Genomic DNA, 25,494 nt, shown 5'->3' on the forward strand with positions numbered 1-25,494 from the left:
ATTAAAATCTTGATAGAAATTCAAACGTGTGTAGTATTTGGGTGGGAGGAAAAGAATACCGAATGTACCGGAATTTTCTACCGTTTTTGCAATTCTTTGACCAATAGAACGACGTGCACCTGTCTGTACTCTTGCGCGCACCATAGGTTACGTTAATGCAGAGGAAGGGGGGAAAAGCAATTTCTGGGAGTATGATTCACCATCTGACGTTGCATTTAAGGAAGAAAAGTTGTTTATTTAGTTTCGTCTTAGGTACGGGGAAAAAATGCACGTTCATTAAAAACAAAGGATTAAAAAAAAGCAGTAAAAACAAAAACAAATAAGGGCTTTAAAGAAAAAGTAAGCACCTATAAGGGCCTTTATATTTTATTTTCAAATATAAGGACTTATAAGCACTTGTAAGGACCGCTACGAACCCTGATTTACAAATATGATACAATTCTGTTTAAAAAGACAAAATTTCTCAAAATATAAACATTATATATTCAGAACATTACTGTAGGATATAAATTATCCATAATCTTAATAGCATGCATGTCACAGAAGGTCTGATGAAATGTGAGTCAATAAATAAATGAAATGATGCCTGAGGTAGTTTTAACTAATATTTAAAATGAATATTTAGCTAAGACTTTTTTCAGTGAAAATTCAAACTCTTAAGAAATCTAAAAAGCAGAAAGAGACAGTTTGATCTTTTTTTGTTATTTTCATAATTTAAAGACAGAACTCTGACACTAGGAAAATATTTCCATAATATACACTGACAACTACGATCAGACTTGCAATAATTCTTCAAAACAATATACTGTAAAATAATAATTTAAATACCAATTAAAAGTTGTTTATTAGTTGCAAAAATTACTATTTGTTTTATAACTGCAGAACTTTCAACATACCTTTATTTCCAATGATTGCCTTCTAAGTACTTCTTTGTCCAAAGCCACAGGTTCAAGATTATCTACCCTGATTTCCATTGAACTTAACCATTCAAGAACTTTTGCTCTAAGTGCTTCATAAGCAGATAATTGTTCTGCCCTTTCCTTGTTTTTTCTGTGTTGTTCAGCAACTAGGTCACCAAGTTCCTTCCACTGTTGTTCCAAAGATTTCATTTTGTCTTTTACAATGCTTGTATCGGTAACATCTCGTTTGCCAACCAGAACTTTACCAGAGCGAAGAATTTCTTCAAATTCTTCTTTACGAGCATCTCTCTGGTTAATAACATCTTCTATGACACTCAGACTACTGCCATCAGAGCGAGACTGGTCCTTATTTCGTGTGATTTCAAGCATAGTAGTTAACCAATCTTCAAATTTTGTAGCTAGAGTTGAGAAAGCACCAAGTGCTTTACAAACCTGAAATAAGTTACAACGTATAAAATTATCAAGTCAAATAATAGCTATTTAAATATTTACTGAAGTAAAATGAAAAAGTATACAAAGAAAATTGACAATTCAAAAAATATTTTTCATTAAAATATTTTTTTTGGGGGGGGGGGATAAATTTTAAATTATATAGTTAAGAACAGAAAATGTGAGTTATTAATCAACTAAATTTAACTTACTTCTTCCAATAAATCTGATCTCTTCTGAGCCTTTTCACAAAGTTTTTCAAATTTTAAGTTAACATCTTTCAATTTTGATTCAATTTTCTTAGCCAATCGTTGATTAGAACTATTTAAGAGCTCTCTAGCTGAATCATTAACAGCATCTAAAGTAGGTTTCTGCCCATCAATATCGGACAACAACATCTTGTGCATCTGAATCTATTAAAAAATTGACAAAGAAAAAAAGCATTATAATGCTGGAAGTTTTTTAAATATTTTTTATTAAAGAAAAATAGCATATATTCTACAATTTTTTTTTTTTTTCGAAATTATAAAAGCACCTTTTACTCAAAATGTTTATTAAAGTATCACTTAATTTCATTATCTAATAAAAATATAATGTTTAATAAAAAATAATAATAATAAAATAATGTAATAACTAATAAAAAATGTTTTATTAGCTAATAAAAATTCTGTATTAAAATGAACTTAATACAACAGTACTGCAAAGTTACTTGAGAATGCTAATTGAATTTATGTAGATATGATATTAAAAAATACAAATATAAAAAATATACCTGTTCTTCAAGTTTCTCTTTTATTAAGCTCACAGGCCTGCTCTGGTTCTTTAAATTTGTTTCAGTATCATCTAACCATTTTAAAATTCTGTCTAAACCATCTTGAATGTCTTGAGAATGCAGCAAAGCCATCTGCAACTCATTGCTCTTAGCATTCACCATGTTGCAGAGGTCATTATAATCTTGTTCCAAACCTTTAACTTTGTTTGAAATTGCCTGCTTTTCCAATGGACTAATATCAGAATCTTCCAAAGCATCTAGAAGCACTCTTGCAGACTCTTTTGCAGCATCAATAAGTCGGCCTTGCTGAATCAGTTCCATGTTTAAGACTTTGACTCTGTCTAACTGGTCTTGAATAGCTCGAGGGTCAGCAGCAGCAGGTTCTTCGACAACTTTTTTTGCATTCTTTTGAATACTATTCAGCCACATACTTGCTTTTTCCATACAATCAGCAAAATTTCTTTGTTTGCTGAACAAATTAGAAAACTTATCACCAAGCTTATCAATACGATTCAGGAGATTTTGAAATGCAGTAGACACTTCTTGCACTTTAGCCTTCACTTCACTGTCGGTTGGTTCCAAATGTCCCAAACGTCGAGGTAGAGAAGTTCGGAAATCATTCAATACTCGCAAATAATCCTGTAAAATAATTTTAAAGAATTCTTAATATTTGCCATGCATTATATCATGCTACTGTGTAGGTTCAAAAGAAAAAGTAGCCAATTATGATTAGTTAAGGTTTTTCAGAAACTGATTTTCAGTGTCTAAGAAGATAATTCGGTAAATTCAAATGTATCATATTACAAGCATGTTTCATATCACAAACATAAAAATTGTTAGAATTATAGAAAGATATTTTCCAGTACAATTTATTTATCAAAGATCTTTCGAAATTAAAAATATGTATATATATATTGGTTCTTCTATTACTTGACCCTATTTTCATTGCAACAAAATTCACAAGGTATGATATTGATAAAAACTCAAATTTTTTGCTGATTTATTTAAGTAATAACAGATTTCATATATTTTATTAACACATGCTACTAAAACAGCACTTTTTTAAAGTAAGATACAGAAAATTACTTCACACAAAACTTTTGAAATTAAATAACAAATTTCATAATTTCTGCCTTGAAATCCTATTAAATCATGCCCTTTATATATCTATTTTTTCATAAATTTTAAGACGTATGGCAATAGCTAAAAAACTGTTCAGTCTCACTGATAATGCTGGAACAAATTAATCACATAAGTTTTAGACACCCATTTTCATTGCAAGGAATGCAACAGTTAGCCATAACATCTTTTTTTTTTTTAAGTACACACAGTGATCCAACCTCAGATTTTTAAATCCATCTTTATTTGTTCCATAATCAATGAAACATTTTCTATTCAACATTTTGCTGAAATATGGGAACATTTTCTTATTTTGATGAGATTTATAAGAAAAATGCATTACACACATTTGGCAAATGGATCTAAAAACTCGAGATGGTGCATTTGTCTCCTTGAGCATATCAATAATTATTCAGAAATAATAATTAAATTCTTATTTTAAGTTGCAAAATATTACTTTTAATTGTCATATTTCTAAACTTATCACCAGAGAAAAAAAAAGGAAGGAAAAAGAATCTGGTATTACAAAGCGGAAAAGAAACATTCAAATACGCATCTATTTCATTGGGTGCAAAATGATTTCATGGTATTTAAGTACACATCTTACTGCCAAATATGATAATATAAATAAGAAAAGAAGATCCACATTTGATCAGTGGCCATTTTTTGGATGCATGAAACTTTATTTTTCATTTTGGATCTATGAAACTCTGAAGTGTTCAAAATCCAGTTTATTTCTAACAAAGTTATGCAAATTTCCAAAAATTCAGATATAATATGGATCCTTCATTTGACCATCTAAGCTTCTGAGCAAGAAAACCCGCATTAATCTCTCAGGACAATTTATATATTTATAATTGATGAAGAAGCTTTAAACCACTTCAATAATCAGATCTGAACCATCTATTTTTTAAAAATGATTATTTTAAATATTTTTCTTATGATGAAATAAAAATATGCTTTACATAATAATTTCAATCTATTCATGAACTATAGTTCCAATTTTCTTTTTTACAGTCTCAAACATAAGAACTTGATGAATTAAAGAATGCATTAAATTCTTTACGTACATTAGGTATTTAAAAGAACTTAACATATCTTTGCAATATACAATCCAAATATGTACATTTTATATTCCTGGAAATGTTTTATCTGTTATTTCTCATTTTGAACAAAAATTACAGGAATGATTCCCCCCCCCCATACATTTAGACCAGAATGCATGTGAATTCACAAGAATTCAGCTTTTTCAGAAATCACAGCCCTAAACAACAGACTATTGTTCAGATCTAAAATGAAAATATTAATTTTTTGTGACAATAATAAAGTAGCTAAATCTTTAACATGACTCAGAGTATTCCTGATTTATGAAGCAATGCAAGGGAGTATATTCTAAAACAAATTTTAAAAAATACTGCAGCAATTACAATAATAAATTTGAAAGAGTAATAAATTTTGCAGATATTTCTAAAAGATTCTAAAAGCCTTTATTATTCTATAACTTATGCTCTGAATCACACTTTCATAGTTAAATAACTATAAATAATGATGTAACAGATTACAAGAATTAAATAAAATCAATTCAAAAGAGCAATTAAACTTCCAAAAACCATGAAAATTATTTTTCATGATATTTCATATTATGTAATAAGATGTTTACAACTGAATTAATATAATACATACTTTTGATTCATCAACAAATTTTTGTGCAGCCATTGTTATGAATCTGAGATCTGCTTGATGGGCAATAGCATCACTTGAAAATGTCTAAAAAATTGAAAAATCAAATGATTAAGTAAAACAGTTTACATTTACTTAAAAACATAAAGCAATTCTAAAAATAATGCTTACTTTGTACGCATCTGCATTTTCCTTCAGATGATCAAGATCTACTAAACTTCTCTCTTTTTCAGTTTGTTTAAGATGTGAATCTTTTAACCATTCCATAAAATTTATTAATTCGTTCTGAAAAAGAAATACAGAATTAAGTGTCAATTTTAACTAACAGGTTTTCCCTTTGATGCTTTGTGTCACTGAATTTAAAAAGAAAAAAGCAAAAAAGAAAAGGGAATCCACAAAAATAAATAAATAAAAACCTACTGTACTAAATTCAGATTATAAAAAAGACACTAATTTTCCTTAATTATTAAATCTTAGAACTAAATAATTACATTTTAAAAAAGTACCTTTTCATCAACTATAAAACTGAATAAAATGTAAATGATATTCCATGAAAAAATAAAAGGCTATTATAACAATAAACAAATAGAAATTTACAAAGTAAAATAATAAATAAAAATTGTTACAACATCCTATAACAATTTTTGAAACTAAAACTAAAAATATTACTCTTTTAATGTAATGCTGTACATACTGAAAATTTTTGAAGTTCCTCTGAAGCAGTATTGAGACGACGCAGCAATTTTTCACTATCTTCATTAGCTTTTGTGAAACGTTTCTTTAAAGCTTCAGAATTCTTTTGAATATTATGGATTTCATCTTTACTCAAAACATCTTGACCTTGTTCAATAAGCTGCTGAGCTTGATCAATGCAGGACATAATAGATCTCTGGTGATCTTCTAGGTCTTGTTTTATTGACTAAAGGAAATGCATATATATATATATATAATTTCAAAATTCAGTAGGAATTTTTAATAACTAAAACACAACATTCATTTGCACGAAAAAGAAAATCCATTAAAAACTTCTAGTTAATAATGGTTATTTCTCAGAAGCAAAAATATGAAATATATTTGACTAAATATTTAATGCTTACAAATTATTTTTAGTGAATTAGCTTAAGTGTTATAATATAACTTATTTTACAATATAGTTTCTCAAAATAGCAATCTGCAAAAATCAATAAAAATTTAATGTGGATAAAATGACTTCTTTGAAATGAATTCCCACATTCCTAGTATTTGTCTTGAATTTAGAATAACAAAATGATTAAGAATTGAAAAGGGAATAAAATATATAAAAATACAACGAATTTCAAATTTTATAAAAGCATTAGTCAATTTTAATAAAAAAAATTATAACGTATTCAAAGCTAAAAAGGCTATGCATAATATTTATCTATTTATTCATGAAATATTTATTCTAATCTACAAGATTTTTCATATTATGCAAGTTTAGAAACAAATCACTAAGATAGCTCTACTGATAATTTTTATGTCATAAAATGTGTGTTCTTGTAGTACTGAAATAAATATTTGAAGCCAAAATGTTTGACCTTTTAATTCTCTCCAAAGAAATGTTTACAACAATATACTCTCAAAATAACTTCTCTGAATGTTTACTAAGCAAATATCTGTTGATGATCAAATTTGCAAGTTGTTCTGGTTAATTCTTTTATTAAATTAAAATTTTAAACTGGCAATATTGGTCTAGTGTTGAGCAGAAAATGCATATAAGTCCTATCAAGTAACTTATTGAATATATGAGATAAAACAGCAGGGCACTGTTCCTGCTGTTTTAATATTTGCATGATGTATATTTTCAAAAAATAAGTTTCCACATATCACGAAAAATTTAAACATCCTCTCCTCCAAAAAAGAAGTCTTTTCTACGAACTAGAAGATATTTTGAGAGGGGGTGAAAAAGAAGGCAGCACATAAAAATTAAGAATTAAATCCATTACACATTATATGCTGCTCTTTAAATTAAAACTGGGACAAAAATATGCACACAAATTTATGTAATTCCTAATTTGAAAACAGTTATAAGTCACAATCATATCTTTAGAAAGTCTCCAAATCTATAGCCCACTTTCATACAGTATCAGCATCAGAAAAAACAAAAAGCTTATGTTAATCAACTTTTTGACATGTTCGGCATTTCACGTAGGCCTAGCACACTAAATACAGTCAAAAGTCGTTAATTCGGACACCCATAATCCGGAATGATCTATAATCCGGACCTCAAAGCTAAAAATTTTCTGCGCATGCGCTGTGTCGACACATGCGTATAGGCATTTACACGTGCGCGTAAGACCTTTACGACTGCGCATATGCGTGTGCGCAAGTGCAGAATACGTTTTCGCGTGCGCGTTTAATGTATAACGGATGGTATAAGCTAAAATTATCTAATTATCTATTTCAGTTAATGTTGATGATTGCGTTGTACCTTAATCTTCGAACTGGATCCGGCTTATTACTTTTTTCAGAATCTAAGAGCAATTTTATAAAAGTAAACTTAAACTTTCGATTATGTCAAATAGAATTTCCGATGCTGGAGCTCCCAAAGGATCTACAAAACGAAAGTATGTTTCGATGTCCATCAAACAAAAAGTGGAATTGCTGCAAAAAATGGATAAAGACATGAAGAAGGTGACAGAGAGGTTAGTGAAAATGAAAAAATTTCGATTGACAAGTTAGTCGGTATTCTCGGCACAGCAATTACAGACTTGAACAGCGGAACTTTGTAACTGAACAAGAAATTATGTCTGTTTATAGAATTAAATGGAAAGTATTATCACATAAAACAAAGCAACTTAAACAACTTACATTGAAAGAAAAGTTTAATAAAGTAAACAAATAAATATTAAATATTTTTTTTTTTTTTTTGTAAATTTTGATACCTTTTAGATCATAATTGTTCTTTATTTCATAAATTACGGTTTCATATTTTTAATTTTAGAATTTCTGCATGCCATCTTACGAGATTTAAACTGATGATCTATAATCCGGAAAAATCGATAATCCGGAATCGCGGAAGTCCCGACGAGTCCGGATTAAGGACTTTTGACTGTAGTCAGCCATATAGCTTATTTCTTAACCAGATGCTGCTAAACCTTTTGGGCATTTACAAGGTGTGCTTGAAATTATTTTAAATAATTCAAAAACCCTGCTCCTGACTTCTCAGAGTAGTACAAATTAAGATAATTTAGTTGGTTGAGAAGCCTTTTCAAAGCTTGCAGATGAGGAACTAACAAAAATTGTACCGCAAATCAGAGTAACAAATTCTACAGCACTGTATAAGATTTTATACGCCAGATATTTAAATGCATGTATTTTCTTCCTTAATTTGAAAGAACATTCCCAAAAATTTGCCATTATCAAAATTTAATTACAAAAACAGAAAAAATAATGAAATTTAACAAATTTTTAGTAAAGCTATGAAACAGTGAAAAAAAATTATTGAAAGTACAAAAAGTGATTGAATATATATGTGCAAATGAAATAAATCATGAAGACAAATTATAAACGTTTTAATAACCAATACCTGAAAAAACAAAATGAAATACATTGACATATAGAAGCCCTATTACTCCAGCAAAAGTCTCCATTCAGGCTTATTGGTAATCAAGAATCTCTAGACAGACAAACAGTACTGTAAACAGAAATGAAACAAAAAGGAAAGAACATAGTTGTAAATATCTGGTGGTAACAAAAGTTTTCTGTCAAAAAAACTTTCTTAATAAAATTAGAAAAAAAAAAAAAAAAAAGAGAGAGAGAGAGAGCAAGACCTTTAGTATGGGTAGTAATCACTGCCCAAATCTATGATGTTCTGCCAAAGTTTTGGTAGTTTTTCAACACCTTCAGCCCAGAAACTTGGTGACCAAAAGTCCAAAAACAGATCAACCTCATTTCAGACGTCCTGCGCAGAATGGAAGATAGCACCTGAAAGTTATAGCTGCAGGTAAGAAATAAGGTAGCAGCCGGTGAATGCAGACCCAAGTGGTTTTGCATTATTTTGATGGAACATTACCTTTTTGTGCTGGAACTCAGTTCGATGTTTTTCCTTGAATAGCAGTGTCAACACAGACTAGCATCACAATGTACAACCTTACTGTCAAAGGTTTTACCTTTTTTTCAGGTATTCTTTGTGGATAATACCACAGCAATCCCACTAGATCACCAGATAAAAAGCATGATGTTTTTGTTAGTCAAGTGTTTTGTGATGCTGTCAATGGGCTCACCAGGCGCACACCAACTCCGATTTAGGCTTGTATTGTTGATGTAAATCCACTTTTCATCTCAAGTGGGGATTTAGTCCGGAATTTTATCTTTGTACTGATATTCGAGGAGATTAGTGTAAGCACAAACACATCTGTCCTTATCTGCTCATGCAGCTTCAATAACTGAACTTGTACATCAAGTTTATGCGAAGCATACCACAACTAATAGACACAGCACTAACGTCTAACTCCTTAACAAGTTTTCAAGTGGTTGCATACTGATCGTTTCCCACAAGTTCTCGCACACGAGCATCATATAATAGAACATTAGTACCAAACGCTGTACACATGATTTGATGACATTCTATATCTGAATGTTTACAACAAAACTGGAAGTAAAGTATGGTTCTAATCTGGATGACGGTTCCATTTCAGACACCTTGTACTTAATGATGACGATATTCTTTTACACAGTTCACAACACAATAAGGGCAAAAAACAAAGCATCTAAAGCAAGTCTCTTTCTTTCAAGTGCCAAAAACCATTTGACAAAATATGATTAAACACGCCAATGTGAACTGTTTGCGCAGACAATATTTGCAGTGGCGGGAAACTTTCGTTCAATTATTATCACTATTGTAATTTTTATTTAAAAAAAAACTTAAAGGATGATAGCAGGAAAAAAACAAGACAATCTTATTTAATGCTCATAAACTCTTAAAATAAATGCATTATCTGAAAACTAAAGGTCATTCATTATAGTCAAGCATTCAATTAAATTTATTGCTGAATGAAGTTATAAAAAATGTTTTAGCTTTTAAATGCATCGCAGAACAAACAGAATAAAATAAAAACTTATATTTAGCTGCCAAACTGTGTTGCAACCCAGTGCAACATTTAAATTGTGTCCCCTTATCTGCATAAGTTGCTTCTAATGATATCTTAACTAAAATTTTGCCTAATATAGAAAGAATATGAACATTAATACAATAATAAGAGTTTCTTGTATAGCAGAAAAATATACAAATACATAATATTTAATTATCATTTCCAGGGTTATTCTTGACTATTAAGGATAAAATCTGATGACAAATAATTTCATTTTTGTTATATTTATCCCTTACATACATATACGTATGTATTCCGATAAATTTTGTAGCAAATTTAAACCAGATTGTTAAATTATTACAGTGTACAGATTTACTGGATGCTTTCATCCTTGTCAACATTTAGTCTTAAAAATGTTCAAATGTTACTACCAATCTTTGTAGCCTTGACAGTGGCGTAATAGAAGAAAAGAGTTTACATTGTTAAAAAAAAATTAATTTATTGTTACTACTGAACACCAACTATTCTCTCTCCCTTTTTTTACCATGTTTGCTTTTGTAAGATAATTTATGCCCTTTTAAAATAATCCTTCAATTTTGTGTTTAGTTTCTTTAAAAATTACTTTCAATGTATTTTCTAAAAATATGTTTGACGGTGATATGCTTTTTTAATAAAAAAAAAAAAAAAGGTTTCACAATAGGAGTAAATTTGTTAGCCACATAAATTGAATTTGGAGATTCTTTAAATACAGTTGCTATCTATCTTTGCTTTTGTTTTCTTCTTTCTTTGTTATACACTATTTTATTTATTTAGGGATGTTGTCAATGTCTCTATTTCCCCTTATGCATTATAAATTATTTTGTTTGTTCATCTTCATTGTTTTCTTTCCTCCTTTCTGTTATAAATATATCCATATTTTCACTTAAACCCTGCTTTAACTTTTCTTCCTCTCCCTCTTCTTATATGTTACATTAGCAAGTATAGCTGCAGATGGATAAATAGTGAACATGTGTGTGTACAACACACATATTTGGAGTCATATAGCTCAGGCATACTATACAATGCTACAGTATGTAGCACCAAATAACAGTTTTAACATTATACTATTTATTATGATGACTTTGTATAATTTAAAATAACAACATAAAATTTCTATGGTACTAAAAATATTTTATTAAATTTATGAGTGTTCCTCTCCTACGCTTATAAGGCATTTTCTCCCTCCTTTTCGCATGCTTTCGTGATGTAATTGGAAGTGCACTTAACACACATTCGAGAAGTCCAGAGTTCAAGTCCCGTGGAGGGCATTGCACATTTTTCACATTACCTGCTTTAAAAAAAAAAAAAAAAAAAACTAATGACTCTACAAGTGGCACTCAAACTAAAAGGTGGTGAACCATAATTCATAACCACCAGGATTTGGAGTCCCTTAATCCCCAGTCACCCTTTAAAAGGGATAGTATACAAGGTATTTTCTTCTCCTTTCCACATGCATACTTAGCATAATTGGAAGCATACTCGATGCATATTTAGGAGTCCAGGGTTTGAGTCATGATAAGGGCACTGCACATTTTTCACATCTCCTGTTTAAAAAAAAAAAATGCTTCTACACAACGAAGCCATATTTCGACAAACTATAAGATCTCAACATGTGCCCGAAAGAAAAAAAATTCATTTATTGCTATTCGGCACAAACCTTTGCAGAATTGATTTGACGATATAATTCATCTGCTTCTTCTTTAACAAGTCCAAGTTCAGCCAATTCCATTTCTTTCTCTTGCAACCAGGCCAATAACTTTGATATAGTATCAGAACACTGTCTGTATTTTTCTTCAATGGCAACCTAATTATTAGAAATAGAAACTTAAAACTGATGAAAAATAAATTATATATAACATATTCATAACATTAAGACTTTTAAGTTAGGCATTAAGGTCCCATTAAGACTTAACATTAGCTAATAATTTACAAACTACTAAATAGCAAATTGTATGTACATATTTACTTTAAAATACGACTCTTTGAAAGATTTGAAATTACTGTATGTACATATTTACTTAAAAATATGACTCTTTGAAAGATTTGAAACTAAGAAATTAAAGAAATATAAATGACTATATATAATTCCTATTAATAATACCTACAAATTTTAATTTTAGAATACTGTTTTTTCATAATTTTTACATTAAAAATATAAACTATTTTAAATTCAACAAACCTGAAAATTTTAATATTAGAACATTATATTAAATATTAAAATATGCTTTAATTTACAGGAATAATATATATAGTTACTCAAAAACATGTATTTTTTCCTGTCCCATATAAAAGGCAACATTTGATACAATAATAAAGATACAACTTGTTTTCATATACAAAAAAATACAGTTATATATAATTTTCAAAAAGTAGCTTGTACCAAGCCGTAATGAAAGGTTGGGATTATCATGCATCTTTGTTAGTAATATATGTGCTGTGTTATATGAGCAAAGCTTAAAAAACCAAGCTTCAGCAGTATAATTAATAACTGTAACAGCATGCAAATTCAATAATAACAATAAACACTTTTAAATATCATCATTATTTACAGGAATCATCATCAGTGTTATCTTAACACTGGTGAAAGAATATGCACTTCACATTTTGTGAAATATATTCCATATAATAAAATGTTCTGTAGAATAAATTCTGTATGAAAAAATACATTTATTTTATTACGCACACACAAACACATGCACCAGGCATGTAGCAGAGGCAAGCCAAGCATTTTATTGCGCCCAATCTTCACATTAATGACACCTTACCCTTTTTTCAGATGGTACCAGCAATCCCCGTTGATATGCATCCATTAAAGTAGTTGAATCACCATTGCCTACATTCATCAGACATCCAGTTTCAGGGCATATAATACCCTTGTCGAGGGCAATGTTTAGATCATAAAAACAACCTGATGCAGTGTCCTTCACAAGTGTTGTTGAAGGATTAATAAGGCCAGAGGCAACTGCTTTGGACAATGTCTCATACATGTTAGTGAATGGGTTTCTAATCATATTTGTGTTTTTGTCATACATATCATAATCTAAAGCATCTGTAAGATTAAATGAATATGGATATGTTAACATGAGACCAGAACTAATGGCCCCATTTAATGTTAGTACTTGATTTGTCATTGTGTTAATAACCATTCCCCTATCTGAATCTAAGGTATTATTTTCAAATGCAAACTTCAAATTTGAAAATTGCCTTCTCTTGGTATCTTTAACTACAGCAGACCCACAATCAATATAGCCAAGATCCACAGCTTCTTTCAATGTAAATATCTGCTTAGAATTAGGCTCTGTAAACATGCCACTTAAAACATTAAGACTCTTTTCCATAATTGTTTCACTTAAAGAATTTGGTTTTCTTGCAAATATTTGCTGTTCTTCATAGTGGATTACGAGAGAATTAGTTCTTTTTGAAATGTGACAAAATACAAGTTTCTTTCGTAAATTAATCATTCCATTTTCAATGGCATGCTTTACTGTGATTAACTGTGCATCATTATGATCTCTGATAAAATTTTTATCAGGATTCATAAGTTTTTTCTGGATTGCTTCTTCCACAGTACATTCAACACGATGGAAAGAACACAAGTCTGAAAAATTTTTGTTTTGCATAAAATTTTGTAAAAATTCAGGTCCTAGTGAAATGATAAAATTCTGTTCAAAAGCTTTATCTAGACTTATGGAACAATGACTATTAGGATCTTTTAAAGTACCAGAAGTAACATCAATTGTACCATCAGTCAAAGATAAACGAAGAGATTTCAGAGATTCTGTTTTATGATCATGAACCATTATATCATCTTTCACTAAATTATTATTAACTGCTTCTTCAACAGTTAAAAACTGATTTGATATTGGATCCAAAAACTGACCTGTCTCAGGATTGAATAATTTCATATTAAGAACATTCTCGAAACTATACGGTTTGTTAAAGAGAATTATAAGCTGCCTACTGAATGCTTCTCTTAAAGATATAGTTTCACCAGTATCTATAAAAATATACCTTCCATTTACATCATCAATTATGCCATCATTTACAGCCTGGCAAAGGGTTATCACTTTATTTTCAGGACTTTTCACAAATGATGTATGTGGAGAAATTAAGCTATCAACGCAAGCTTTCCGTAAAGTTATCAACAAGCCATTTCTAGGGCTAAAGAATTTTCCTGATTTTACAAATAGGTCAAATTTAAGAGCATCGTATAAAGTTAAAGTCTTTTCTATATCAAGTAAAACACCCTGTTCTAAAGCTTCATCTAAAGGAATGGAATGATTTTCTTTAGAACTTTGGAATAACCCCAAAGTAGAATTTATTATTTGTTTCCTTACAACAGCATTCAAAGACAGAAGTCTTTCTGAATTTTCATCCCAATAGCATGGAAGATTCCCATCTAATATATTTTGATTTAGACATTCCCGAAGTGTTAATTTCTTGGAATGTGAAGCAATATGAAATCGCCCTGTTGATCTATCATAAAGACCGTCAAGAATAGCTTTCTGTAATGAAATAGATGGATGATTTTCTACAATGAGGCCTTCCTCGAAAGCTAGGTTAAAGGGTACTAAAGAGCCATCAGGAGAATACACTAAAGATTTTAAAGGATCTACCACATTTTTTTCTACTGCTTCTTCAAGAGAAATGTACAATACAGTTTTCTCTATGACTTGCTTTATTTTAACTGTATCTGGATCAATAAGACCACAGTTAATAGCAGCTTTTAAAGATATATGTTCTGAGGAAAAAGGATTAAAGAATAAACCAGTTGATTCTTGATATACTCCTGTATTTATTGAATCTTTAACAGACATGCATATGACTTCCATAAATATATCTCTTTCAACTGCTTGTTGGAATGTTATATGTTGCTTGAGTCTTTCAAGATATAAAGTGCCATTTGACAGATCAATTATATTTTGCTTCACAGCATCTGCAAATGAAAAAATAGCTTGGTCCACTGAATCACAAATAAGAGTTTTAGTTACATCAATACATTCTGATTCTACTGCATCTAAAATTGTAAGCCTTAAATCCATGGCTGGATTGTAATATGAGCATGACTTAGGGCAATAATATATTTTGTTAATGGATTCCAATAGTGTAAGTTTCCTTTTGTAAGGTAAAATTATACCTTGCTCATAAGCATCATACAAATTCATTTCTGATTGATCAAATGGACTTCTGAAGCATCCTTTTCTTGCATCTAACATTTTTCTCTGTATTGCATCATGAAGTGATACAATTTCATCAGAAAACATATCAAACACAGTCTTAGCATTTCCATTAATATAACCAGCAGATATCATTTCCTCCAATGGTTTTTCACTTTGATGAAAGTCATTAAATAATTCAGTCTGGGAATCATATAAGTTAAGCTCTAGCGCCTCTGATAATGTTAATGGCATGGAATAATTAATTATATAACCCATATCAAGAGCATATTTCAAATTTACTGGCTGAGGAAGTTTATAAGTGCCTCTGGTAGCATCTAAAATGTTCAGAGATATTGATTCATTTAATGAAATAAACTGACAGGTTTTTACACTTTTTACTTTGGCAGATTCTTCAAGGATAAATTTCATTTCTACGGCCTCTACCAATGTTATATTGCAACCAGTTAAAGGGTTAAAAAATTGTCCACTATGCTGGTCATAATAATCTTGATCTATTGCCTCTACTAAAGTTAGCTTTAACTGCTGGGTTTGTATAATCCCTTCATCTAATGCATCCTGAAAATTTAATAAGGTATTTCTTGCAGTGCACTTTACTTTTCCTGACTTCAGAACAAGTCGTCTTAGCATGGATTCTTCCAAAGTTAATAATTTATCAGACTTTGTGTCTTTAATCAGTGTTAATATAGGGTCGATTAAACCACCCCTGACTGACATTTCTATATTACTTTCTTGTTGTGTAACAGGATCTACTATTACACCACAATCAGATTTCACAAGTCCCATTTTAATGGCAGCTTCAAGAGACATAGGTTTTCTTTTGGGAACTATTAATCCACGCTTAAAAGCTTCTTTTAAACTTATTTCTTGACTAGTAATAGGATGAATAAACAAATCACCATTAATGTCAATGATAGAGGCTTTGCAGGCTTCTATAAGGGAAATCAGTACATCCTTTAAAGGATTGTACACCAACACTGAAGATCTTTCTATTAAACCCAAACGAAGTGATTCACTCAATGAAAAACATCTGAAACATAAAGGGATTTTTAATTCAGCAGATTCTACGTCAAAAAACTTTCTTTCTATTGATTCTTTAAAAGTCATTGGCCTTATATTTTTAACACATCTATCTTCTGTTGGGATATACACAATAAGGCATTTGGAAGTTGCTTCAAAGCAAGAAATTGAAGTACTACTCTCTTCATCAAATATCATTCCAGAATTTTCATCAATAAGTGATCGAGACATAGCTTCAGACAATGGAAAAAAGGCAAGCGTTTTTTTATCTTTTACTTTACAAAATGATAATTCATTAATGTGCTCTTTCATAAGTTGATCTAGGGACAAAATATCATTGGTGTTTGGTCCCAGAAATGTGTTATTCACTTCATTATAATAACCACCAGAAATTGCTGTTGCTATGTTGAGTGGACTTGATTTGTTGACTTCAGCAGCTGAATTCACAACTAATGCCACTTCTTGATCATTTTCTGCTTGTATGATAGCATCAGGAAAGATAACAGTTTCAGCCAATGCAGAAGCCAATGGTATTTTATCTTTTCTGTAAGGTACTGAAAGGATGCATCTGTTAACTTCTAAAAGCCCATAATTTAATAAGTCACATAACATATATAAATGTCCAGGAATCAAAACATTTTGGAAATTGTCTCCAGTTTCCTGTTTTCCTTTAGATGAAATTATACTAGCAGGTTTCTCAGAGGTAATTAAAAGAAATCCAGAATCAATTGCTTCTTCAACTGGGATCGAAACTCGTGAATTTGGATGCATTATGGCACATGATACAGAATCAATAAGTTTATTCTCTAGAGCAGTCCACAAATAGATGGAATCTTCCAAATGCTTCGCATCACCAGTCATTATGAGACCTTCGTCTATGGCTTCAAAAAGAGGAATAACATTGTTTGTAATAGGATGAATATAATTTCTTTTATCTAGGTCAATATAACCTTGACGAAGAGCAACAGCAAATGTTGGTGCAAGAGGTGGAAGGTTGACTTCAACTGATGCTACAGTTTCAAAAATATTTTGCTTAACTGCTTCCAACATAGTCATTGTACCATCACATGTCTGCACTTCACCATTATTACCATTAATGACACCTGCATCTATAGCATTTTCAAGAGTAAGATTTTTGCCAGTAACAGGCTCAGTCATTTTCGACATTGGATCAATAATTTCACATACAATAGCTTCTTGAATTGATAAATGTTCACCATGTTCAGGATGGACTATTTTTTGTTGAACAGGTTCGACAAGACCCTGGGTGACTGCTTCTGGAATACTTAAAGAACGACCAACAGGAAGAATAAAGTGTCCACTTTCTGGATCTAGTAAACCATCACAAATAGCCTGGTTTATGTTTAGTGTTTCATTGTTCTTAGGATTCTTTATTACACCATCACTTCCATCTATGAAACTCAATCTTACAGCTTCTTCAAGTGACAGAGATTGTCCATCTGGTCCAATTAAGTTTGCAATGTCTTTCAAAGTTGCTGCCGTCTTTTCATCTGTTATTCCCTTCTCAGCAGCATAATTTGGATGTACTTTTTTCCTTTTCACTTTTTTGAGTACGACAGCTTTTGCTGGAGACTTGACAGATTGAGCTTTGCCAATAGTTACTTCAAATCTAGGAACAGTATACTGAGACTTAGATAATCGTTTTTTGTTCTCATTTCGATCAATATCTTCTTCAGCAACATTTTTGTTTTTATCTGACATGTCCTCACAAGCAGATGTATCTAAGTTTGGTGCTATATTACTATCTACATCATGTTCACTTACTTTGACTAATGAACTCGAGTTTGCAGAGGAATAATTTATAACCATCCCAGTGTGAGATTTGTTTTCAAATGACTGCACTGCACTAATGCTGCCATTTACGGAGAATTCTATGGCATTTTGTGCTATAGAATTGGTGGTACATTCTGTGGAACTGAAAGGTAAAAGCAGTCCTTTAACAGAAGCCTCATTTAATAATATTTCTCCATTTAATATATTTTCTTTGTTGTCTGAGTTTATACTCATACAGCTTACATCACTACTGTCAGCACTCATTTCTAAATTGCTCTGTATATTTGGCTGAAAATTTTGACTAGATAAATTTTCTTCTACGCATGTTTTTTCCAAAGAAGTGCTATTTTGCACTTCCACTCCTATGTCAACCATATCTACTTTCATGTTGCTAAAAATTTTATTGAAGATAATGCTGTTATTTTCTACGGATTGGTTATTTACTTCATTTTGTAGTAATAGTTCTGGACTGCTATCCTTAGCACTAATACATATAATAAAACTTTGATCAAGTGCTTCTTTCATAGATATCTGTCCATTAGACAAAAAATATACACCTGTTGGAGATAATATGTTCTGTTGGATGGCTAAATCTAATGGAATATATTTCTTTGTTGAATTATCTACTACAAGAGCAGACATAGGATCTAATATACCTCTTGTGATGCTGCTTTTTAAATCCATCACTTCATCAGAATCTTTGAAACTCAAATACCCTGAATCAGGATTTAATATTCCTTCAAATAATAATGTTTTTAAAGAAAATGCAGGCTCATGCACAGAAGTTAAATTATTTTTACTAGAATTCTGCTCTGTGATTGTTTCAAAATGCATAGTTTGAACATGGCTTTCTTTAAGAATTTCAGTACTTTCTTTTCTTTCTTGGTGAAATAAACCTTGAGGTGTGAAATGATTATAAACTGAACTGAAAATTTTATCTGGTGGCACATTGATTTCACTGTTTTTATTATCAAGCATCGAAGCATTTTCAGAATTTTCATTGAGACTATCAGAACCCATAGCTTCAAAATTTTGTTGCTCAAAAACAGTTGAAGCACTTTTGTTGAATTTCACATTATTTTTAAAAATGGTTTCTTCAGACTGATAAATATGAGCCTCTGACTTAGAAGAATCAAGTATACTTAAGTACCCTTTGCTGATTGCTTCTTCAATTGGCATAATGTTTCCACTGTAGGGGTGCTTAAATGTACCACGATTTTCATCAATAAGACCTCTTTCATAAGCTTCATCAAAAGTAATTTTTAAGTCAGTACCAAAACTTCGACTTGCAACAGTGACATACCTTGTAGTTGTTTTTGTTATAGCAGTCAAAGTAACAGTAATATTGAGAAGAGATTTTAACGTTACAGCACCTTCTTCACTTATAATGCCTTTCTGAACAGCTTTCATCAGTCTTAGAGGACATTTGGAGCCAGGATCAATTATCTGACCTGTCTGAGGGTCTAATAAACCTTTTGTGACACATTCAAGAAGAGTTTGTTCAACACCGTTTTCATCATTTATGCCAATATTCTTATTCAGCATTTCAAATACTTGAGGTATAACTAATTTGTGTTCAATACCCTCCAACATAGACATGCGCTGGCCAGTATTCAGATCTTGAACATAGCCAGAACTTTTATCGATAATAGATTTTGAAACAGCTGAATTAAAACTCACATACTCGTTTATTGTAGTGTCCCTGAAGCCTTCAATATCAAAAATCATTCTTTTATCTACTGCAGCAAGGTACCCTCTATTTGCAGCCTGGGCAAGTGATATTTTTTCATTAGATTTAATATCAAAATATTTACAGTCTGGAGTTATAACGCCTAAAATTAAAGCTTCAGCTAAAGTTAGCAATTTATCACTATCAGGATACAAAATGCATTTTACATCAAGACTTAATAAACCGATCACTCCAGCCCTTATCAGTGAGACTTTCGTAGAGTTTAAAACATTCAGAATTTCACCATTTTCCATGATAAGACCCTTCTCAAAAGCATGTTTTAAAGTTAATGATGGCATAATTAAGTGACGTTTTTGAGCTTCTTTCAGAGAAAGCTGCTGGCAATCTTTCGGATGTAAGAAACAACCAGTATCTGGATCAATAAGTTTACTATTTATAGCATTTGGTATTGTAACAATATTTCCAATGCTAGGGTCAACTACTTCTCTGAGTCGCTTAGATAAAACTCCATGAACAAGAGCTTCATTAATAGTAAGCAAATTACCAGAGTCTGGATCACATATTTTACCTTCATCTTCAACAACTAATCCTGAATTAAGTGCATCAGTAAGCGAGAGAGAATCTTCAATAATGGGAGAAGCAGCATACAAATAACCTAATGAATATGCTTCCGGAATGGAAAAAGAAGCTGCAGAATATGGACTAGTAAATATACCTGAATCTGGATCCAAGTAACCCTTAAGAACAGCTTCAGGTATTAAATATCTAATACTGTTTATGATATTATTTTCAATAAAATATATAACATTTTCTTTGTTTATTATTCCTAACTTCACAGCTTCTTCTACAGATAAATCTTTTTCATTTGATGAATCCATAAATTTTCCTGTTTTAGGATTAAATAATTTTCTTTGGATTGCTTCCAGAAGTGTAATACTTTTTTTATTCTTTGGATCTGTGATATCATAATACTGAATAATACTGTTATAGAAACTGGCATCAATATAAGACAAAGAAATGGCTTCTTTGAAAGAATATTCCATTTTCCTAACACTATCTAGATAACATAATGTTTTCATATTTATTATATTTTTATCTAAAGCTTCATTGAAACTAATATTTGATTTAGTACTAGCATCAAAAATAGTTTTCTTTTCAAAGATGGTCTGGTTACTACAATTAAAAAAAACTGATCTCTGACTACATTTTACTTCAGTAAATGATAATGAAGTTCCTGCATATTCTAAAAGTTCGTCTTTTTCTGATGCAGAGTTTTCTACATCCATGCTTATATCTAGAACTGTGGTGTAAGGTGTCTTAGGGGACTCTTTCTTATGGATTTCATATGGCAAATAGCTTTTGTATAAATCATGTTGAAAGGAGTTGTTTGTTTGTAAATGTTCAGTAGTGTTTTCTCCTGTACTGGAAACTGATGTATTTAATGATGTATGGTTAATGTAGTTTGTTTTATGACTTAAAGAATAAGGAACTTGTTCCAAGATGAGTTCTGTACAGTATGTCTTCAGAGTGATGGGAGCAGCTTGAATGATGGTAACAGAAAACTGTGAGGGAAAGGAAATGTGGGAAAACAGAAACAAATAAAAATCCTATCAGAATAAAGTACATGCAAAAATAACAGAGTAAAACTTAATAATAGACAGAATAAGAGAAATTACAGAATAGAAAAACCAAGCACTGAAATAACATTTACCAAGGAAATTTCTGATAACAACAAAAAGTAATGAATGATATGCAATAAATAAGAAACAAACAAAGAAAGGAATATTTCAATTCATATGCACAGACTTTAACGAAATATTTATGTATATATGTACTGTGTTCTGATTTAAGCCAATTAATAATTAATGTTTTGCATCAAATTATGCACATTTAAACACTTATCTGAGCCTTAATGTTTTCAATACATACACACTAATATTTCAATAATATACTCTAATATACATATTAATAACTTTTCAATGCATGAATATGCTGAGTTAAATAATTCAAAAAACAACATAGCTTTAAACTATGAATATCAATTTGTGAAAGCATCTATAAATTGCATTGTTTGCAATGGTAACAATAGCTGAAATATTATGCTGTATAACTAATATGACCTTTATCAATGTAAAGTTAATATCTTTTTTCTAAGCATATCATTTACTATACTTTGGAAATGTTTCAATACACATCCAGTATGCTATGTAATTAATAATAAAACAGGATTTAATCTTTAGATTTAAGTATGATATTTATAAAAGCTTTAGCAATAGTTAAACTCTTTTATGGTAGAGCAAGCTTTGAATGATGAGCTTAAATTTCTAATATGAGAATCATTATAATAATAAATATTGGTTTTTCATAACATCTAGTGATAATTCATAATGATGGAAAAATTAATTGGCAGACATGGTTAACCTGAAGTTTAAAATAAGATAAAATACTCTAAATTGACATGTTGAAACCACATTTAAATATAAATAAAAGGTGACGAATTTTCTCAGATGACCTGTCTGCTTTATCAGCCAGAGTTAGAATGGTTGCTTTGATCAAGTTTGTCACCTTTTGTTGATTTCCACAGGGTTGCTGTAATCAGAATTAATGTTTAGATGTGTGGAAGGTTGAAAGGAAGATCTTTGTTGCAATGTAGTTTGGTCATAATTTCAGATGTTTCTCCAATTTTTAGGCTCCTTTTATGCCAGAGTTTAGCAATGATTTTGGCTTTGGATGATTCAAATTACTGAGTGTGGATGAAGATTTTAACTAATGATGAGCTATTTTCATTAATGAACTCTAGGCAGAGAGTTTATTGGTATCTTTTTTTATGTCAGGCAATTCTTACTTATTGTTTTCTAATTATTGACCCAGTATATTGAGTTTCTGCATTTGTGGTATATACTATCCCAATTGCAATGAAGATACAAGCACAAAAACACAATACATCAAGTCAACATCAATCTATAAGAATTGCCAAATATAAAAATGATTTCAATAAACCCTGCCAACTAGTTCAACAAAAATATATCTTTTGATCAAATACTTCTCCAAGCATCCACACCTAATAATCTAATGAGACAAGACTAAAATCTTACTACAACCCCAGCATAAAAGCAGCCTCAGAATTAGAGAAGCACTTAAAACTAGTACCAAACCATATTGCAACAGAAATTTTCTTCTTAATCTTCCATATGTATGGATTTTGATTCTGAGTACAACAGCTCTGCAGAAACCAAGAAAAGGTCACAAACTCATTGAATCCTCCACAGCTCCAGATGATGAAGCAGGCAGGTTATACGTAAAAGCTCTTTTACTTATGTTTAATCAGGCCCAGTGTGTCAACCTTGAGTAGTTTAACCTCCTTTTTAACTTGATAATTTGTAATTTTAGCAACAGAGGAAACATATAGAACTAACAATAAAAAGTGAAGCTATCTCTGTCCAAAACATTCTACCTTGCCTAAAAAGATTCAAACAACAAAAAAAATCTTGCTAATTTTTACAAATATATATAAATCTATAGATTTAACTCAAAAATAAAACAATACACATATACCAATTATCCCTAAAAATGAAAGCCCAATAAATTTTGAGTTTTTACAATTAAAAAATCAGCTAAAGAAATTCAAAATCGGCTTTAGTATAAATCTAATTTCAGTGAAATTCACAGACCATCAAATATAAAAATGATTAATAATTTATATTACTATTGGAGGAATTAAAATAACAAGAATCAGAGTAATATTCATAAATCAGCAAGAGTAGTTTTGCAAATGCTTGCAGCTGAAAAAGGTTCTATATTTAAACCTTTGAAATCAATTCTGTAAATCTATAAATATGCTGATTCTTGTTGCTTTACTCCTCCAATAATCATTATTCAACATGTTATTTTAACTCAAAATTGATACTAGTGCTTGAGAAGAGTTTAAGATGCCAGCAAGATACCGAGTAGAGTTTAAAAATAACAATTTGAAAGTATCCAATAAAATTTACGGTAGCAGCATAACTTTTAATTAACAATAAGTATTGCATCTCAAAATTTTGACTTCCACTACAAGTTCAATGGCAGGGAAATTTAAAAAAAAAATAATTTGGATGTTAAGCAAAAGTTGAAGTGATTTGAAGTTTAGATTATCGACACTACTTATATATTATTTCATATTTGCAGCATGAAATGGATTATTAGTATCTGAAGAAACTAAAATACAATTACCCTGAATTAGAACTGGAAAATTATGACCCATCTGTTACTAGGACTGAAAGCTTTATCCTAGCGGAAACAAACGTGTAAATGCATAGCAAGAATATCTACACTGACATGATGTTGCTTAAGCAATCGGCTTTAAAAGTAACATGCTCAACACATGCAGCTTTTTGCAAATGGAAAAGATGAATTACTACAGACTACAAATATTAACGACTAAACTTGAACATTTTCCCCAAGCAGGATACTACTAACTGTTCACTTAATTTGCTAATTCTGGATTTATCTTGCACCGATGCTCTCCATAATAGATAGCAGTTCCATAAAATAAATATTTTATTGACTACTGTGATTTACTTACTCTCAGATATTAGAACTAATACTCGTATTAACTGAGATTACTGTTACCTACCCCAAATAATTCTCTTACTCCATACCAGTTTTCAGATCTTTATTTTTTATTACACTACAACTTACATATTTTCATTTAATTTTAACCTGTAATGTTTCAAAATATCTACCAGTATTTATCAGTTTCTCTTCTTAGTTAAACAAGGGAAAAAATTTATAAATTTCTTTACCACATCAATATAGATGTACCATATTTTTCAGGTTCAAATATAAAACTCTGTATCAAAAATGCAATGAAATAGTTTGATCGCAATGACATCTGTTAGGAGCAATGATGGAACAGAGATGATGAAATGATTAAAACTGGATAGCAATCAATTCATTTATTCAATAATCTTGAAACCAAAATTGTTATATAAGGTGTTTCTAAACTAATTCTAAATTAAATTGCTAAGAGTTTTCTAAACTCTATGATAAAGAGTGATAACACAAACCAAAACATTTTTCACGACAGAAAGTATGACCACAAATGCAGCAATTACATGCTTGTAGAGGGTGCAGTCAGATATGTGTATAAAATCTAGTAACAAACTGCAAACTGGTTCATCAGTGACCAGGCATGGATCAATACATACAAGATGAAAGCAAATGCATACTTTGCATATAGTTTGGCTGATATATATATATATATATGTGATATAGTTTGGCTGATATATATATATATATGTGATATAGTTTGGCTGATATATGATAAGGACAGACAAATACAAAGGTTTCAATGATAGCGTTTTCTCAATATGCAATGTTCAGACCAAAAGATGTTTGACCCCTTGCACTGCAAGCTCTCAGAAAGGAAGCTCTTATATGCTGAATGCATGACATGGATTGTAGCAGTAGTGTTCAAATCCTGGCCATATCAAGAGATTATGTATCATGTAGGGCAGCAGTTGATATTAGAAAACTAGAGTTACAAGTTGTCACACATATAATATATCCCACATCATGGTCATGCTGAAGTTTCATAACATCAACACTGCATAGTTGCAACTTAGAAATCAATGTGCACACAATGAATTTACACACTAATTCCTGCAGCAAAGTGGAGAACACCTAAATATCTAACACAAATGAAGCCACCATTGAGGCCACAGTGTGCATGTTGCTGGAACATTTGGATGAAACTAGTTACCTGATGCTCCTCCAACAAGATTTGCCAGAACTGTTGCATTATGTACCATCAATAATCTGC

General features: G+C 30.6%; 1 protein-coding gene across 6 annotated transcripts in view; it reads right to left on the bottom strand.

The window, feature by feature from the left end:
• The window catches only part of shot (dystonin-like protein short stop), a 696,871-nt gene that overhangs the window by 84,856 nt on the left and 586,521 nt on the right, over positions 1 to 25,494 (bottom strand). For 5 of the 6 annotated variants that reach the window (XM_085812140.1, XM_085812142.1, XM_085812141.1 and 2 more), the window contains 8 exons: positions 12,776 to 21,253; positions 11,668 to 11,814; positions 5,615 to 5,839; positions 5,092 to 5,205; positions 4,924 to 5,007; positions 2,122 to 2,760; positions 1,562 to 1,762; positions 897 to 1,352 (listed from right to left, as the gene is read on the bottom strand). In XM_085812140.1, coding sequence (XP_085668266.1) covers positions 897 to 1,352; positions 1,562 to 1,762; positions 2,122 to 2,760; positions 4,924 to 5,007; positions 5,092 to 5,205; positions 5,615 to 5,839; positions 11,668 to 11,814; positions 12,776 to 21,253 — 10,344 coding nt within the window. The remainder of the gene's footprint in view (positions 1 to 896; positions 1,353 to 1,561; positions 1,763 to 2,121; positions 2,761 to 4,923; positions 5,008 to 5,091; positions 5,206 to 5,614; positions 5,840 to 11,667; positions 11,815 to 12,775; positions 21,254 to 25,494) is intronic. The other variant, XM_085812144.1, reaches the window with a different exon arrangement.

Source organism: Stegodyphus dumicola, chromosome 2 (genome assembly GCF_044657685.1).
Source record: "Stegodyphus dumicola isolate Sdum_Otavi_A_Nest chromosome 2, ASM4465768v1".
In the NCBI taxonomy this organism is placed as follows: Eukaryota; Metazoa; Arthropoda; class Arachnida; order Araneae; family Eresidae; genus Stegodyphus; species Stegodyphus dumicola.